This window comes from Mytilus trossulus, chromosome 8, assembly GCF_036588685.1.
Source record: "Mytilus trossulus isolate FHL-02 chromosome 8, PNRI_Mtr1.1.1.hap1, whole genome shotgun sequence".
Taxonomy (NCBI): Eukaryota; Metazoa; Mollusca; class Bivalvia; order Mytilida; family Mytilidae; genus Mytilus; species Mytilus trossulus.
The window spans coordinates 22,488,766-22,506,217 of record NC_086380.1 but is presented as its reverse complement, the minus strand read 5'-3'; the positions used below and the strand labels follow the sequence as shown (position 1 = coordinate 22,506,217).

Sequence of the window (17,452 nt, the reverse complement as noted above, 5' to 3'; positions counted from 1 at the left end):
AGAGTTTACAGAGTTATTCCCCGTTTAAGAATAACGAAGCACGTGTATCCTTGTGATTGACAATATAAAAAAGGACATGATATTTTAGTTTAAGACCATCGTTTAGACTATCATTCCAGTATTGAACAAATGACGAGGGATAAACTAATAATTGCTAAACTTCCTTCTACAATGAGCAAAATACAGTTGGGTGCAGACCAATCATTATATGTAGACGGGCGGAGAAAGTCAACGAGGGTCTACTAGCGAGCACTTCATGTTAACGCTGCGTAAACAAAGAAATTTCCGTACACATAAACACTAAACGGGCGTTTACTCGGATAGACATTAGAAATTTCCATTTTGACCTCGTTAACGTAATTATAGTAAACGTGCAGGCAGACACATTTCTGATTTCAATGGGGCTACTATTTCACAATTAATTGATATATTTCTCTTTTTCAGGCAGACACATGTCTTATTTCAATAGGGGTTCTATCTTACAAAAAGTAGATATACTTCTCTTGGTGAAGCAAACATAAGTCTGTTCCAATAGGTTAATACCTCGAAATTAGTAGATATGCGTCTCTTCATTAGGCAGACACCTACCGGATTTCAATAGAGCTACTATCTCACAGTAATAGTCATTAGTATTGCATCAACACCGCATAGATAAAACATAATAATAAACAAACTGTACGATATGAAAAATATGAGGTATATTTATCAAAATGTAAAGTACGTGTCAATGAAACACAAACAAACATACAATATCAACAGGAAATTAATATCTAGAGTTCGACTGACATAGGTTTAACGATAGGAAACAAATATCTAGAGTTCGGTTTGAAATCTTAACTATGCAAAGAGTGAAGGAATTATTTTATGATGTTTATTTTAAATATTGATGAAATTGGACTTTTTCAGTTTCCTGTTTCTAAAACTAGAACCAATGATGTTCCTGTATCTGAAACCAGATCCAAAGGTTTCCCTGAATCTAAAACTAAATCCAATAGTTTTCCTGTATCTAAAACTAGATCCAATGGTTTTCCTGTATCGAAAACTAGATCCAATGGTTTCACTGAATCTAAAACTAAATCCAATGGTTTTCCTGTATCTAAATCTAGATCCAATGGTGTTCCTGTATCAAAAACTAGATCCAATGATTTTCTTGAATCTAAAACTAGATCCAATGATGTTCCTGTTTCAAAAACCAGATCCGATGGTTTTCCTGAATCTAAAACTAGATCTAATGGTGTTCCTGTATCTGAAACCAGATCAAATGGTTTTCCTGTATCTAAAACTAGATCCAATGGTTTTCCTGTATCGAAAACTAGATCCAATGGTTTCCCTGAATCTAAAACTAGATCCAATGATGTTCCTGTATCTAAAACCAGATCAAATGGTTTCCCTGATTCTAAAACTAGATCCAATGGTTTCCCTGAATCTAGAACTAGATCCAAGGGTTTCCAAGTATCTAAAACCAGATCCAAGGGTTTCCAAGTATCTAAAACCAGATCCAATGGTGTTACTGTATCTAAAACCAGAACAAACGGTTTCCCTGAATCTAAAACTAGATCCAATGGTTTTCCTGAATCTAAAAGTAGATCCAATGGTGTTGCTGTAACTGAAACCAGATCCAATAGTGTTCCTGTATTTAAAACCAGATCCAATGGTTTTCCTGTATCGAAAATTAGATCTCATGATGTTCCTGTATCTGAAACCAGATCCAATGGTGTTCCTGTATCAAAAACTATATCCAACGGTTTCCCTGAATCTAAAACAAGATACAATGGTGTTCCTGTATCTGAAATCAGATCCGATGATGTTCCTGTATTTAAAACCAGGCCCAATGGTTTTCCTGTATCTAAAACTAGATCCAATGGTTCTCCTGTATCGAAAACTAGAACCAATGGTTTCCCTAAATCTAAAACTAGATCCAATAATGATCCTGTATCTAAAACCATATCAAATGGTTTCCCTGAATCTAAAACTAGATCCAATGGTTTTCCTGAATCTAAAACTAGATCCAAAGGTTTCCCAGTATCTAAAACCAGATCCAATGGTGCTCCTGTATCTAAAACCAGATCCAATGGTGTTGCTCTATCTAAAACCAGAACAAACAGTTTCTCTGAATCTAAAACTAGATTCAATGGTTTTCCTGAATCTAAAACTAGATCCAATGGTGTTCCTGTATCTGAAACCAGATCCAATGGTGTTCCTGTATATAAAACCAGATCCAATGGTTTTCCTGAATCTAAAACCAGATCCAATGGTTTCCCAGTATCTAAAACCAGATCCAATGGTCTCCCAGTATTTGAAATATGGACCGATGACAGATGAAAAAATAGCCGTTCCGGCGCGAAAGGCCGCTTGAATAGATTTTAACTGTTGGATTTTTACGGGTTCTAGGTTTTATATTTATACATAACATATTCGTATGTATTGTTAACTATTGCCTGATGTACGATTCAAATAAGTCAGTCAACAATAGTATGTGTTAACAAAAGAAGGAATATTTAATTTCCACGTGTTAGAAAATAGATAATAATCGAATAAACTCCGGTAGATAAAGACAACAGTAGTATACCGCTGTTCAAAATTCATATATCAATTGAGAAACACAAATATGGATTACAAACTAAAACTGAGGGAAACACATCAAATATAAGAGGAGAGCTATGACACAACTGAAACACAACATTGCAATGTAAAACATACAGAAACAAACTATAGCCATCTCCTGACTTGGTACAAATGGTGGGCAGATCTGGTTTTGCGGCATTCCTCCCGCTTTAATGACAAAGTAAATTTTAACATTAAAATGACTACATTACATGATAGGACTACTATACAAATAAATGGAAGAAAATATAGGACAGAGAAACACACGAATATCTGCTAACAAAAGGTATCAGGTTTTAAATTTAATACGTCAGACTCTCGTTTCGTTCACACAAGACTAAGAGTGACGCGTATGAAAGAAGTTTGAAAGCCAAAACAAAAACAAAGTTGAAGAGCACTAAAGACCAAAAGTTGCAAATAGTTGTGACCAATACGGATAAGGTTTTCTGCCTGGGATAAGGACATCTTTATTATTTAGAATAACTCATATTTTGAAAATAGTAAATTTCCTAAAATGATTACATAATAGATATATAATAAAACCGAAGTGGTGACTAATAACGGAATACAAACGGATACATAACAGAAAAAAACGACTATAACTGGGACAAAAGCCGAGTTAACAAAAGTTATCAACACACTTCGTGAAAGTTATCAACACACTTCGAAACGTCACATCTAAATTTTTAAAAACATTTCACAAAAATTAGATTGAACTAGGATAGATTTCAAGAATAGATCCGTAAGATTGATAAAACATTTATTAATCACTATGAAAATTACAATACAAATTTATATCAAATTGTTGAAGTTATTAGATATTAAATTTTATTATCTAGCTTTGTCGGTGTTGTTTTCTGAATCAAACTGTAAACCATCACGTGTGACATCAATGGTCCAAATGAAGAGACATTTGTTGTCGAAATAGAGGGACATTTATTGTCTTAATGAGCATCTTATACAAACAATAAATACCGTTAATGAATTTATAAGATCGCGTTCCATTTGTTCAACGCTTTATACGTAATGTCAATTTAGTTGCTTTCAATGAGAGAAAAAGGTTGCAAAAAGAAAAAGAAAAACATAATACCGAACTTTAAGAAACAAAATGTCCTTTATTAAATGATGGCAAAATCAAAAGATCAAACACATCAAATGAACAGAAACAACTTACACATTCCTGACTGATTTGGTTTAGACATTGTTTTACGGGTTATTGGATTGAACCTGGTGTTTAGTTTAATTTTAGCTTAAACGTATTTATTTATAGTGAATTGGAAACAAGTTGTTTCAACCTATATTTAACCCTTTCCACTTTGCAGGTGCGAGTGTTGCCTTTTAGTTATAGCTAGCACTCTCTTATTTTAAAAGCAGTTGCATATAGTTAAATATGTTAACAACAAAGTGTGTGCAAATCAATCCGACATAATCAAGTTAAAAAATATTTTAATGACGATTTCTTTTTTTGGTTAAATGAAAATCGTATTAACATATTATACATGCATTTCAAAAACCAGTATGTATTATCGTAAAGGTCAATAATACGGAATTTTAACTTAGTCCGAGCTTGTTTTGCGATTTTCTAATTTTTTCATCAACAACTCGCCGCAATGTCACTATTTGCAGATAATTTCACCGTATCGTTTGAAGAACCTATTTAAGATAACCCTGGCTCATCAACTTTCTGCTCAGATACTGTTGACGTCTGAGTAGCAGCTGTGAGCTCTTTCAAAAATACTGAATGATATATCAGATATTGAAGTTTATAGAATATTGCTGGTAAGGTGTGAAAATGAATAATTTCCGGGGCAAAAATTAAAATCGTCTCTTTTGTCATTAATTAAGGTACTGAGATGATTGCTATTGTCAAATTCCAGAAATAAGTGAGCCAGAAGAAACCATGTCTGTTGTTCTTTAATGTCTTGTTCTTGATGATAAATACGTGTAAACGGAACTAATGTGAAATTAAATAATCTGGTGTTTTATATATACCGTCTTGGTTTTTTTAAAAGTCTGGAGTAAGTAGATTAAATATAAAAGAAACACAACCTCAACCTTGTGTAAACAATAGGTAAATGAACTTCTCAAACATACTTTTTATTGTTTGTTACGACTGTCAATAGGACATGATATATATGTATTGCTTATTATTTATGTACATCAAATAGCCTGTAAAATCTTTATTCGAATATATGGTCCATGCTTGTTTTAGAATGATTGGGATACATTCATTGGCATCTTTTCTGTTTTCTGCATGTTTTTCTTTCTTTATGGTCAAGGCAGATGGAGGTAAGACCTATTCTATTTTGACAGACAACAACATTTACCTTAAATTTAAAAATAATTATCTATTGAAAAACAATATTGTGAACAGTGGTGTTTCCTTTTTTTTTTATATATATATATTATTGGTTAAAGTTTACACACATGGATTGACAAACTGACATATTTATTAAAAGCGGGGTGACATATTTTAGAGGGACAGTCAAATTCATAGATCGGAAGAAACTGACAAAGCCTTGGCTAAACAAGAAAAATACAAAGTGCCTGTCCCAAGTAAGGAGCCTGTAATTCAGTGGTTGTCGTTTGTTTATGTGTTACATTTGTTTTACATAAATAAGGCCGTTTGTTTTCTCGTTTGAATTGTTTTACATTATCTTATCGGTGCCTTTAATAGCCGACTATGCGGTATGGGCTTTGCTCATTGTTGAAGGCCGTACGGGTATCTATAGTTGTTAATGTCTGTGTTATTTTGGTCTTTTGTGATAGTTGTCTCATTGGCAATCATACCACATCTTCTTTTTTATAAACAATAGAATACAAGACGCAACAAAACTAGGCAACACGATCCCCATATTAACACACATGTAAAGGCGATAATAGATGTTTTGTTTAGATATTCATTTGAAAAAGTATGACTGCATATATATTAAAGACTTTTGAAATCGTGTTTCAAATCGTATTTATTTTTGTTCTAATTTGTATACTATATCTTCATATGATTCTACATGCCAAGCACAATACTATGTAAAAGGAATACAAAATATTTACGGAACAACTCAATTCTATCAACATAAAAAAGAAGATGTGGTATGATTGCCAATGACACACATCTCCACAAGAGCCAATATGACACGGGTATAAAACAGGACTACTTTTAAAGTTTTAAGTGGTAGTGAACACAGGTTGCAATATCATTTGTTTGGATGGGCGGGTTGCATACATTCGATATCATTTCGGACATTATTTTCTAGTCTTGTGTGTTCGTAAATGACGAAATTCTTCTTCAAGTAGTTGTCCAAATTTTCAGCTTTAATTTTGGATAACAAGAATTGCTGAAACGTATCAATAAGACAAATAGTTAAATACAAGAATTATGATTACAAATATGACCTTGAATCAATTCATAATAAAGATGTCACAATGAATAAAATGATTTTTAACCGGTCATCGAACTGAAAGGTCACTGACAAATATTCTCGTACAAGCGATGTGCCATTTCCTAACACTATAGTGTTCAAAGTCCAAAGTAATATATCTTTTACAAATCATATAACTAAATTGAGAATGAAAATTGGGAATCTGTCAAAGAGAAAATCACACTAAAGAGTAAACAAAAACAACCGATAGCAACCAATGGGTCTCCAACACAGTGAGAAAAAACCAGAGGCGTGCATGAGTTGTTTAAAATTGAAATTCCTTTGAAAGTTATTTTATTTCCTTTGTGTCGTTTGGCACATATTTCATGCATTTCAGACCAACAAAAAGTAATCAGTAAATATGCAGATAGGTCCTGCAAAAGAGGTCAACCGAGATAAAGAACAGTAAGTTAAAACAGCAACTAAAAAATGAAGGTCGAAATATATCCTTGCAACAGGCATCTACTGACCCCTCAAAAGACATGTCGCAAGGTTTTTAACATAACGAGTGCGTGACATTATTAACGTCCTCAAAAACGTCCTGATTCTGAACTGTCAAAGCGGCATTTAAAACATGCCGCCGAACGAAATTTTGACAAAGGTTTAATACAGGTCATTATCAAACTCAAAGTGACCATGTTTCTATTCACCAATCATCCCGACAGGAAATTCATTATATACAGTGTTCTTGTTCTTATTAAATTCTTCTAATTATTTATTAAAACAGAACTTGGTGTTTTATCTCAAATAAAAACGCATTTTTTATTTCCAATAATTTTATTTTGGTTTAACTAACGAAAATCTTACGGTAGAAGCGATTACATCAAACTAGTTTCTTTTCAAAACCTTTGCATTTTTCATGTTTTTGTTTATGTATATGTTTGAACATTCTTGTTCATAGTTTTAGCGACATTTGTCGGGGAATCAGACAGGCTTTAAGGGCATGTTATTTTCGCGACGTCAAACTGTGACATATTGGGAAAAGATGCATTTTTCGACTGATTTTTATCGTTTAAAGTGATTTAATTTGAAAACGAGAGCATGGACCCCTATTTTTCAAAACGACATGTTGTTTCATTTTCCAGGGAGATTATGTGAATCAATTTTTATAAAACTGTAAATAGTGCAATTTTTTTAATCTTGATAAATATACTTTAAAAAATGACTTTTTTTCTCAATTCATGACCATTTGATAAATATGAATAAAAAGTGCATAAATATTTGGGACACTTATAAAAAACAGAAGTTATAGAAGTTACAAATTATTTAAACAAATTATTTTAACAAAAAAACTATTTGTGTTTATCTTTTAAAACAAAAAAGTTGTGACTTTCTTTCAAAAAGAAAATACGGCCACAAATCCGAATTTTGAGCAAATATACAATATTTCGACCTCATTTAACTCAAATAGTAGCTAATGGAGGTATTTGTTTTATTACATATTTGATAAAATCAGGCAAAAAATAGCCTATATGGACATTATCATCAAACTGTAAATACAGGATCAAAACTTTATCGTATGCCCTAAATGTGGCCTCTAATTAAACTAGGCATGTCATATCCATAAAAGTGATACTTTAGGTGATGTTTACTATTAACATTAATATTTAGTTTTGACAGCACGGATTGCAGTATAATTTTCGTACATTTACAAGCAACTCGTGGGGATATCAAGATGGCATACGTAAGTGATTTTATTGTTGACACCTGCAATACAGGTGTAAAATATATGTACGTATTGATTCTTTTTATGAACGTTTAAGTATACATTTTATCTGTTAATGTAAGACATATTGTGCTATATTGGTATGACGTTGGCGTCGTTGTTTTCGTCTTCGTCTAAAGAAATTTAGTTTTCGCACTATAACTTTAGTAAAAGAAATAGACATCTATGAAATTTAAATACAGGGTTTAAAACCATAAAAGTAAGGTTGGGATTGATATTGAAAGTGTTTGTACCGACAGTTTATGAATTAGGGGCAAAAAAGGGCCCAATTATGCATTTTTCTTCAAGTTGGTTTTCGCACAATAACTTTAGTATCAGTAATCAGAAATCTATGAATTTTTTACCGAAGGTTTCTGACCATAAAAGAAAGGTTGGGATTGATTTCGCGATTTTAATTTCAAATAGTTTTGGAATTACATGAATTAGGAGCAATAAAAAAGGTCGAAATAAGCATTTTTTCTTGTTTTTTGCACAATAATTTTAGTATAAGTTAATAGAAATCTATGAAATTTTAAAAGAAGATTTATGACCACAAAAGAAAGGTTGGGATTGATTTTAAAAGGTTTGCTCTCTACAGTTTAGGAATAAGGGGCCAAAAGGGTCCAAAATTAAACTGTATTTGATTTCATTAAAAAAAAAAAATTATTAGGGTTCTTTGATATGCCAAATCTAACCGTGTATTTAGTTTCTTTATTTTTGGTCCTGTTTTCAATTTGATCTACATTAAGGTCAAAAGGGTCCAAAATTAATCTTAGTTTGATTTTGACAAAAATTGAATTCTTGAGGTTCTTTGATATGTCGAATCTAAACATGTACTTAGATTTTTGATTATGGCCCCGTTTTCAAGGTGGTCAAAATAAACTTGTTAGATTTCAACAAATAATTAATCTATGGGGTTCTTTACTATGCTGAATTTGACCATGTATTTAGATTTTTAATATTTGGGCCCGGTTATCAAATTGGTCCACATTGAGGTCTAAAGGTTCTAAAATTGACCATTTTTTTATTTCATCAAAAATTTAATTCTTGGGATTCTATGATATGCTGATTCAAACCATCTTGCCCAAACTGTTTAGGGTTCGACCGCAGAGGTCGTATAAAACTGCGCCCTGTCGAGTATCTGGTTTTTGTTTTATCTTACAGCTCCTTCACAATGGCCGCTTGAGTACAGAACATGTGGGGGTCGTCGTCAATCACCAGTCCATATCGAGATGAAAGATGTAGTCCTCAATCAACAGCTAGGGGCGTTTGACCTGAATGATATAAATGTTATTAACAATATACGGTTGACTCTGAAAAATAATGGACATACAGGTCTGTATCATTATAGTATTAATGTATGGACTTTTACATATTGGCCCTGTAACATGCCCGAGGGCCATTACAACCATCCTTTGCCATTATTAATATCAAGGGCATGTTACAGGGCCAATATGAAAAGGTCCATGTATTGATACTTTTATTAACCAATTACATGTACATGTATAAAGGCAACTTCATTCAAGAACAGTCTTCAAGTCTCGGATCCAAAATAATACAGCTATCCACAAAGTACAACAGCACCAATACAGAAAAGCCCAATTCATAACATTTTTATCAAATGGTTTTAATTCTTTGATTAAACAAATAGTAAGAAACTTACCGTGAAGAAGATACAGGAATTTCATAGCTGAACTTCAATTTGTCTTTTCGCATTCAATTTCGCATGGAATTTTAGTCAACATTGTGACTGTACGATGTAATTTCTGATGATTTCTCATCCAAGTACTTAATTTTATGCTATTAAAATTCATTTCATCTAGCAAATAAAAAGTAGCTGGGAAGAATAAATCAGACAGTTTAACTATTCAAAGTCTGCATTCTGAGGAATGAACAACGGAAATGAAACAGTGATAATAATCGAAAGTCGTACTCAAAAAAGGCTGTGAAATATTTCCGTTTCAAGTCGTTAAAAGCAATGTCAAAGAACATCATTTAAACTTGTTTTTACGAAATTAAGTTTAAAAAAGAATAAAAAAATGTAACACTTTTTTTTTAAAGAAATAAACGACATTTTGATTTAATCGATGTCCCGTTTGGAACTTTCATCTGTTCATAATGCATGACTGTGATTTCGTAATGCACGGGTGTGATTTCGTAATGCATGGCTGAGATTTCGTAATGCATGACTGAGATTTCGTAATGACTGGCTGTAGCAATTTCTCCGTCCATAATGACCAGATGTCGAAATTTTCCTTTTATAAAGCATGGGCATTTCTTTACATATTGTAGTAAGTTGGTTAATAAAGTGTTATTAACTGGCTCGAGGCCAATACAGCAGACCTTGAATCTATACCAGTGCCAATACAGAAACAGCCAGTCCATAACACTTTTATTAAATAATCCAACTTTTTCAATACAGACTTGTTCTGAATGCTGTATTACATACATCAAATGTGAATATAGGGCCAATATTTCCAATACGGACTGGCAATGATGTGAATATAGGGCCAATATTTCCAATACGGACTGGCAATGATGTGAATATAGGGCCAATATTTCCAATACGGACTGGAAATAATGTGAATATAGGGCCAATATTTCCAATACGGACTGGCAATGAAACCTGATTTACATGCATAATTACACCTTATATAAGAATGCTAGATTTTGATTGGTTCAACCATTGGTAGCCAGTGTATTTTTCGCATATTCTAATATTTTTCCTCATTTCAAACCAAATTGCCTGTTTTTCACCACTGCCGGTGAATATGCCTCAAATACCATGATATTTGCCATTTTGGATATTCCTTTTTTACCCTCGCGGGCATATTTCCGCCAATTTGTTTCGGATATGACAATACATAAAGAAGGAAAGCTGACACGTGTTAGTACATGCATAATTCCCGCAGTTCTATGATAATATCCACTTATTTATCCTATAAAATATTACAGCTTACAAGTAAAAGAAAAAAATAACTTCACATGTACAGAGAATATTAGTACATAACTATTCGGTGTAATTAAACAGATATATCATGTTATGGAGTGGTATTTGCGAAAAATACGAGTCATGGGACCGAATTTCCATCGCCTTGCAGGCTCGGGAAATTTCACAGCCCATTGACTGGTATTTTACGCAAATACCACTCCATAACATGATTTATGATCTGTTCACAATATATGTTTACAGGGCCAATTATTTTTTAAATACTGACTTGCTTTGAATCCAGCTTACACAGTTACATGTATGATATCATTGATATGTGTCATAATGTGATCAGCGGCCAATATTTCAAGACAAATTTGTATGAACTGTCAAATTTGTAAGATTCATATTCTTTCAATAAGAATAAATATAGGACTTACCGTAAAGAAGATACAGAAATCATTTCATATCTAAGCTCGTCACTGCTTTTCGCTTAAATTACGTCCATCATCATGCATGGATTTCTTGTCAACATTGTCAGATGAAATTTCTGATTCCTCGTCCAAGTACTTAATAAAATGCTATTACAATTCATTTTATGTAGCAAATATAAAGTAACTGGGAAGAATAAATCAGACAGTTTAACTATGCTTACTCTGTCTTGGATCGTCTGTGTTCTGAATGTGATGATTGTTTAACGGAAATGCAACAGTGTCAATAATCGAAAGTCGTACTCGAAATGGCTGTGAATTATTTCCGTTTCAAGACTGCAAGACGTTACAAAACATTGCACATCATTTAACCTTTTTATTTTATGATTACACAAATGTACCCCCAAAGTTAAGTAATGGCGTTTGAAAATTGAAACCGGAAGTAAACGTCCTGTATTAGCCCATGGGCCAATACAACTATTATCTGTATTGGCCCTGTTCGAAAAGCAATATGAGCTCTTGATTTATATCGACAGTGGAACGTTATCAGTATTGCACATGCCGATTTAACCGTATTAGGGCTGTTTTAATCGTATTATTTAATAATATAGAAAATAACTCAAACACAATATCATACAATAAAATCCACATTGTGTATATTATTGTTGAGCCCAGGTGGTCGTGTGGTCTAACGGGACGGCTGCAGTGCAGGCGATTTGGTGTCACGATATCACAGTAGCATGGGTTCGAATCCCGGCGAGGGAAGAACCAAAAATTTGCGAAAGCAAATTTACAGATCTAACATTGTTGGGTTGATGTTTAGACGAGTTGTATGTTATTGTTGATATATACATATAAATCACACAGGTCAGGCTTATAAAACTATAACAACATTGGTTTCGCGTGTTAAATTTTTATTTATCAATTTCTTGTTAAATTGTTAAGACTATACAAAACATTCTTCTTACATATATACGAACATCCGTATCAGATCTAATAAAGCACAGAGTTGTGGGAAAACTATAAATATCAAACAAATACATTTTGGTTATATATAAAGTTAATTTTCATAAAACTGTAATTCCTCCTAAGGGTTCGGGAGTGTCTTTTTTTTAAATATTTTTTTATATAAAACGCTCAAAATACTTTTATTTTGCTCTTTAATGATAAAATTCGTTTTTCGTACAATTTTTCATGAAGTTGAAGTTGATGTGGAAGGTCGAAATAATTTGCTAGTTATACTGGCGGAGGTCTCCCTGGTTATTTTATGGTTAAACAATTCCACTTCCATTGGGGCTCAGCAGATAACAGAGGATCAGAACATGATATCAGCGGGAGGTATTTTCCCATGGAGGTAAATATGCAACTTTATAGTTTATATAAAATAGAATGACATGAAACATCTGCTGATTTATAATTAGAATAGTTTGAAGGACTATTAAGGAGAAAAAAATACAACTTAATAAAATACTTGTACCAAGGATGCAACTCTTGTTTTTTTAATTATTTTTTTAAAAGGTGCTTGGAATCCTCTATATTTATCTATTTTATCAAAAAAAAATACTGCCTGCAGAACCTTACTTTTTTTCATACTCATTAGTTTGATGACTTAATGTTTCAATGCAAGTAAGGAATGTCGTTTTTACTTCTTATTTGAGAGAAGAAAACATCCTTCAATACATTGTAACCTTTTATTATTGGATAAACAAAAGATCTATTTACTAAAACATGTTTAAGGCTTCTTATTTTAATATATACAAACAATAAAAGGAAAACAAATTGTTTACATGATTTCAAGGCAAACTGATGTTTTTACAGATGCATGTTGTGACCTACTCTGCACGATTTAAAATGTTCGAGGAAGCTAAAAATTCAACAGATGGCTTGGCTGTACTGGCTTTTCTTTTCGATGTAAGTTATCTAAAGTGAGATGCAATGCTTTGTAAATTAGAAAAGTAATAAAGCATACTGTTCTCGTTTTTATCTAGATAAGACCGTTTGGTTTCCCGTTTGAATGATTTTATACTAGTAATTTTTGCGGCCCTTTATAGCTTGCTGTCCGATGTGAGCGAAGGCTCCGTGTTGAAAGCCGAACCTTGACCTATAATGATTAAATTTTATAAATTTTTACTTGGATGGATAATTGTCTTATTGACCACATACCACATCTTCCTATGTTTCTTTAATTTAAAAAAAAATTGTCACCTCATTTCAAAACAAATATTTTCAAATTTAATAGGGAATGCTTAAGGATATTCTTGGTAATAGCTAATAGAGACAAACAATCAAACAAAATGTAGTAATGGTTTCCAGTTTGTGTATAGTATACTTAAATTTTGTTTGTAGATTGGCGATCATAATCCTGTGTTTGATAAAATGATAACCCATATGAACGACGTTCGCCACAGAGGTAACCTAAGATTTATACATACAGTTTATGCTTCTTTTTAATTAAAAAAATAGTTTGGGGTATTTGAACACACTCTACCGAACATTTTAATGATATGTTTAACTAACTTCTTTCAGTATCAAAAGTTCAAATTCATAGATGACGAAATCCAAATGTATATGTATAATGCGTGATCGTACTCTACTGCACAATGAATTGTTTTATTCCTCTTCATAATGTATTGTTTAACTTGTTGCATAAAAGCACAGGACCAACTTACTTAATGTATGTCGCAAAGATAATTTAGTCGTGTTATGGTGTCTCTCTACATATTTCTCCGATTTTAGGAATATGCATGGTTACCAGGGTAGGATAGAATAACATAGGTCTGTGTCAGTTGTTTTATCCTTCTTTATAAGTTCTCCCCTCAAATTGCATTTACTTTTGATATATGTTTGTAGATGACCACGTAGAAATTCATACATTTTCGTTGAGCTCGTTGTTTCCTCGTTCTACTGAAGTGTTCTATAGATATTATGGTGGACTGACTACTCCTCCATGCTACGAAAGCGTTGTATGGACAATTTTTCAAGAGCATATACGAATTTCGCAGGCACAGGTGACCTTTTTATTACATAGTATAAAGCAAAATCACAAATGATACTGAAATCCGAGGAAAATTCAAAACGAAAGTCCCCAATCAAATGGCAATCTCAAAACCTCAAACACATCAAACGAATGGATAACAACTGTCATATACTTGTTTTGATAGAGGCATTTTTTTACTTAGAAAATGGTGTATTAAACCGGAATTTATAGCTAGCTAAATCTTTCGCTTGTATGTATCTTTGTTTGCCATGAATTTTATCAATATTGGTTGTACTCTCATTACAATAATAAAAAAAATGTATATTGACGATAATGATTGAGTAAATATGATCATATACATATATATATACGCCACTCTAGGGAAAGGTTCACACATTATACAACTACTGCCAAACAAAGCAGACATGTTAATATAGTTAATAAATTTCCATAAGGGGTCAAACAATTATCAACTGGAAACCTCATTACGGTGATGTTAGCAATCTAAGAGAAATGTGCGCTCCTTAACAATAAGCCATACATGAACATATACCCAATAGCAAGTTATTAAAGGTCTGCTATGTCAAAAAGTGATGTAATTCAAACGAGAAAACCAAAGGTATGAGTTATGTTCAAACTTAGCCACGACATAGAATATAGTGAAACACACCACTTATAATAGACTCTAAAACGTTTATATCGATATTGTTAAATTTACATAGTTTATATACATACATATATGTAGATAAACGAAAATGAGGTATAAGTTCAAAGAAGACATCTCTCAATTCTAATCAAAATTTGTGAAACTAAATCATTATAGGTCAAGCTATTACATGTCTATAAATTTGTGTACTTTGATATTTGTTCTTTTTTTTTTTTTTTTTTTTAAAGATAAACGAATTTAGGCGTCTTGGTGACCGTTATTTTCGTCGCTTCCGAACATTGTCAGACAATTTTAGACCAACACAGCCTATAAGTGGACGATACGTATATACCAATCATCCCCGGGGTCTTCAATACCGTAGGGAAGGTTCATTTCCAAGACAACCTCTTCCAGAAGAATTATCACGAAGAGTTTCAATACAACCAATGCAGACTATAGCACAACGAACATTTTTAAGACAACCGATGCAAAATACAATAGGAAGGATTGTTCCACAACAACACATGCAGAGAATTCATGTTCGGAATATTCAAGGGCATAACGTTCAAAGAAATTTTACACAACATATGCCAAGACAATTAGTGCAGAGACAATTAAGTCGTAAAATTGAAAGACAACAGATGTGGAGGAATTTTTCACAAGAAATGTCACGGAAACCTTTCCAAACGAATGTTGAAAGACAAATTCAAAAACCATTTGTTAGAAGTAGATTAAGACGACGTTTTTTTTATAGTTAAGGAACAGGTTTGTACATTTATACTATTTCTAAAACTTTTGTATCTCTTCTTTACTCACAAGACAAATTGTTTTTCATTTTAAGTTGAAGATTATTATGATATCAAAAACTTTATTGTCAATAGAAAATTACTCAAACAATAACTGGTAAAAATAAAACCCGACAAAACAAAACATTGACAATTGTAACTGTAATTTAGTCTCTATTGGACAGATTTTTGTAATTTATGAAAAACAAATCTATAGAATTGACTTTTGTTTTAATGATAGGAATAGTATACTCAATATCATACAATTATTTCTTAGTTTGAATGATGATTATTGCGAGCTGCAAAAATGTTTATGTGCAACGTCAGTTTGTTGTCTTAAGTGTTACTCTAAAATGAAAATGATATTTTACTAATGCTAACCTAACATTCTAATGATTTGACACAATCATCTTGGTCGTATACTTAATCTTAAAATGATAAAAAGATGTTCCATACACTTAGCAATATACGACATTAACAAATGATATATAAAATTCTATGCAATAAGCTTAGCAAAAGAAGAGATGCGAAAGATACTAGAGGAACAGTCAAACTCATTATTCGAAAATAAAACCAACAACACCATAGGTAACAAAGAAAAGTCAAACAGACAAATAATAGGACAAAAGAAACAACATAGAAAACTAAAAACTGAGCAAAAGGAACCCCTACAAAAACTTGGGGAGAACTCAGGTGCTCCGGAATTTAAAAATGGTATAAAGATGTTCCATACAATCAGCTTAATAATATACTAAATCTATAAATAATATCGCCAGTACAAAAGTATCTGTGGTTTAATACAATTATTTAAGTAAATAAAGTATGATTTCTGATGTATGAAAAAATTAACAAATCCTATATAGATAGCAGGATTATTTTGTTTAACCCAGACGCCCGGTTTTTTTTTAAATTCTAAAAAAGACTATCACTCATCAGTGAAACTCGAATATAAAAGTCAAAACAAGCCAAATAAGATATATTATGATGAATAAGTATGGCTGTTGTGTGAAAACATAATATATCATCTTTCAGTTTCCTGGAAATAGAACACGACTATATTTAATTACCTCAAATGTCCATGGAAACCAAGGCAGACAACACAGCAATATACATGGTAACAATCGCCGTATATGGAACCGAGGTTGAACTTCATTCGCTGGGATATAATTTATGCAATGACCAGGGCAGTTGCAATTTGATTGAAGGATGAACAATAATCAGCTACAGTGTATGCAAGTTATGAATTCAAATTCCTTAAAACATTAGACTATTGTTTGTGTTTACAAGAAATAACAAAATGTGTAGTGCTCATGTAATATGAACTAGTGTGTCAGAACAAATCCAGTTTATATGTATTTATTAAATGCATTGGATCTATAAATAGCGAGGGGCTTTTTAAAAACAGATTATGTTTTTTAGTATCACGTACATAGTCTTTAATATGTTTGTATGGTACATGCACATGTGACGAAAGCCATACAATCCATTGGTGGCCTTGGCTGTTCCCTGCTCTTTGGTCGGGTTGTTGTCTCTTTGTCATATTCTCAGTTCTATATCAATATAGTGATGCTTAGATAAAGGAAGATTATTAATTAGCATATTCTCTGTCGTTTCGTTAATATAAAAGAACTGTAAATTGTTATATAATTGCGGGGTTTACCTATAAAAATAGGTTTTACCCATCTATTTAAAAAAAAATGTTTTTTATTGATGACTATACATGTATACCATTGGTTTTCAGTCGTTCAGTTGATTTAAAACATTTGATTTTGTTTATTTGTATGACCTCCACCAATACATTTACTATGGTTTCGGTATTTTGTTATACGCTTTTATTGTGATTCAATTGATATATGAGATATAATAATAATATGGGGACGGAGTCCACAATTACGGTAGAAAAATAAAAATAAAAAAAAAAAAATCGGGAAAATTTCCCGAATTTTTCATTGTACT

At 32.2% G+C, this 17,452-nt stretch overlaps 2 protein-coding genes across 2 annotated transcripts in view; both read left to right on the top strand.

Moving 5' to 3' along the window:
- LOC134727474 (uncharacterized) overlaps positions 1-492 on the top strand; it is a 31,708-nt gene extending 31,216 nt beyond the window's left edge. The window contains exon 17 of the mRNA XM_063591855.1: positions 445-492. Within this exon, the coding sequence (XP_063447925.1) occupies positions 445-492 (48 nt within the window). The remainder of the gene's footprint in view (positions 1-444) is intronic.
- Positions 493-7,641: 7,149 nt separating this feature from the next.
- LOC134680706 (carbonic anhydrase-like) lies at positions 7,642-16,868 on the top strand. The gene is made up of 8 exons (XM_063539896.1): positions 7,642-7,707; positions 8,893-9,063; positions 12,289-12,442; positions 12,907-12,999; positions 13,435-13,498; positions 13,939-14,096; positions 14,960-15,476; positions 16,529-16,868. The coding sequence occupies exons 3-7, from the start codon at positions 12,356-12,358 to the stop codon at positions 15,467-15,469; spliced, it is 912 nt and encodes a 303-aa protein (XP_063395966.1). The 5' UTR covers positions 7,642-7,707; positions 8,893-9,063; positions 12,289-12,355; the 3' UTR covers positions 15,470-15,476; positions 16,529-16,868.
- The last annotated feature ends 584 nt before the right edge of the window (positions 16,869-17,452 follow it).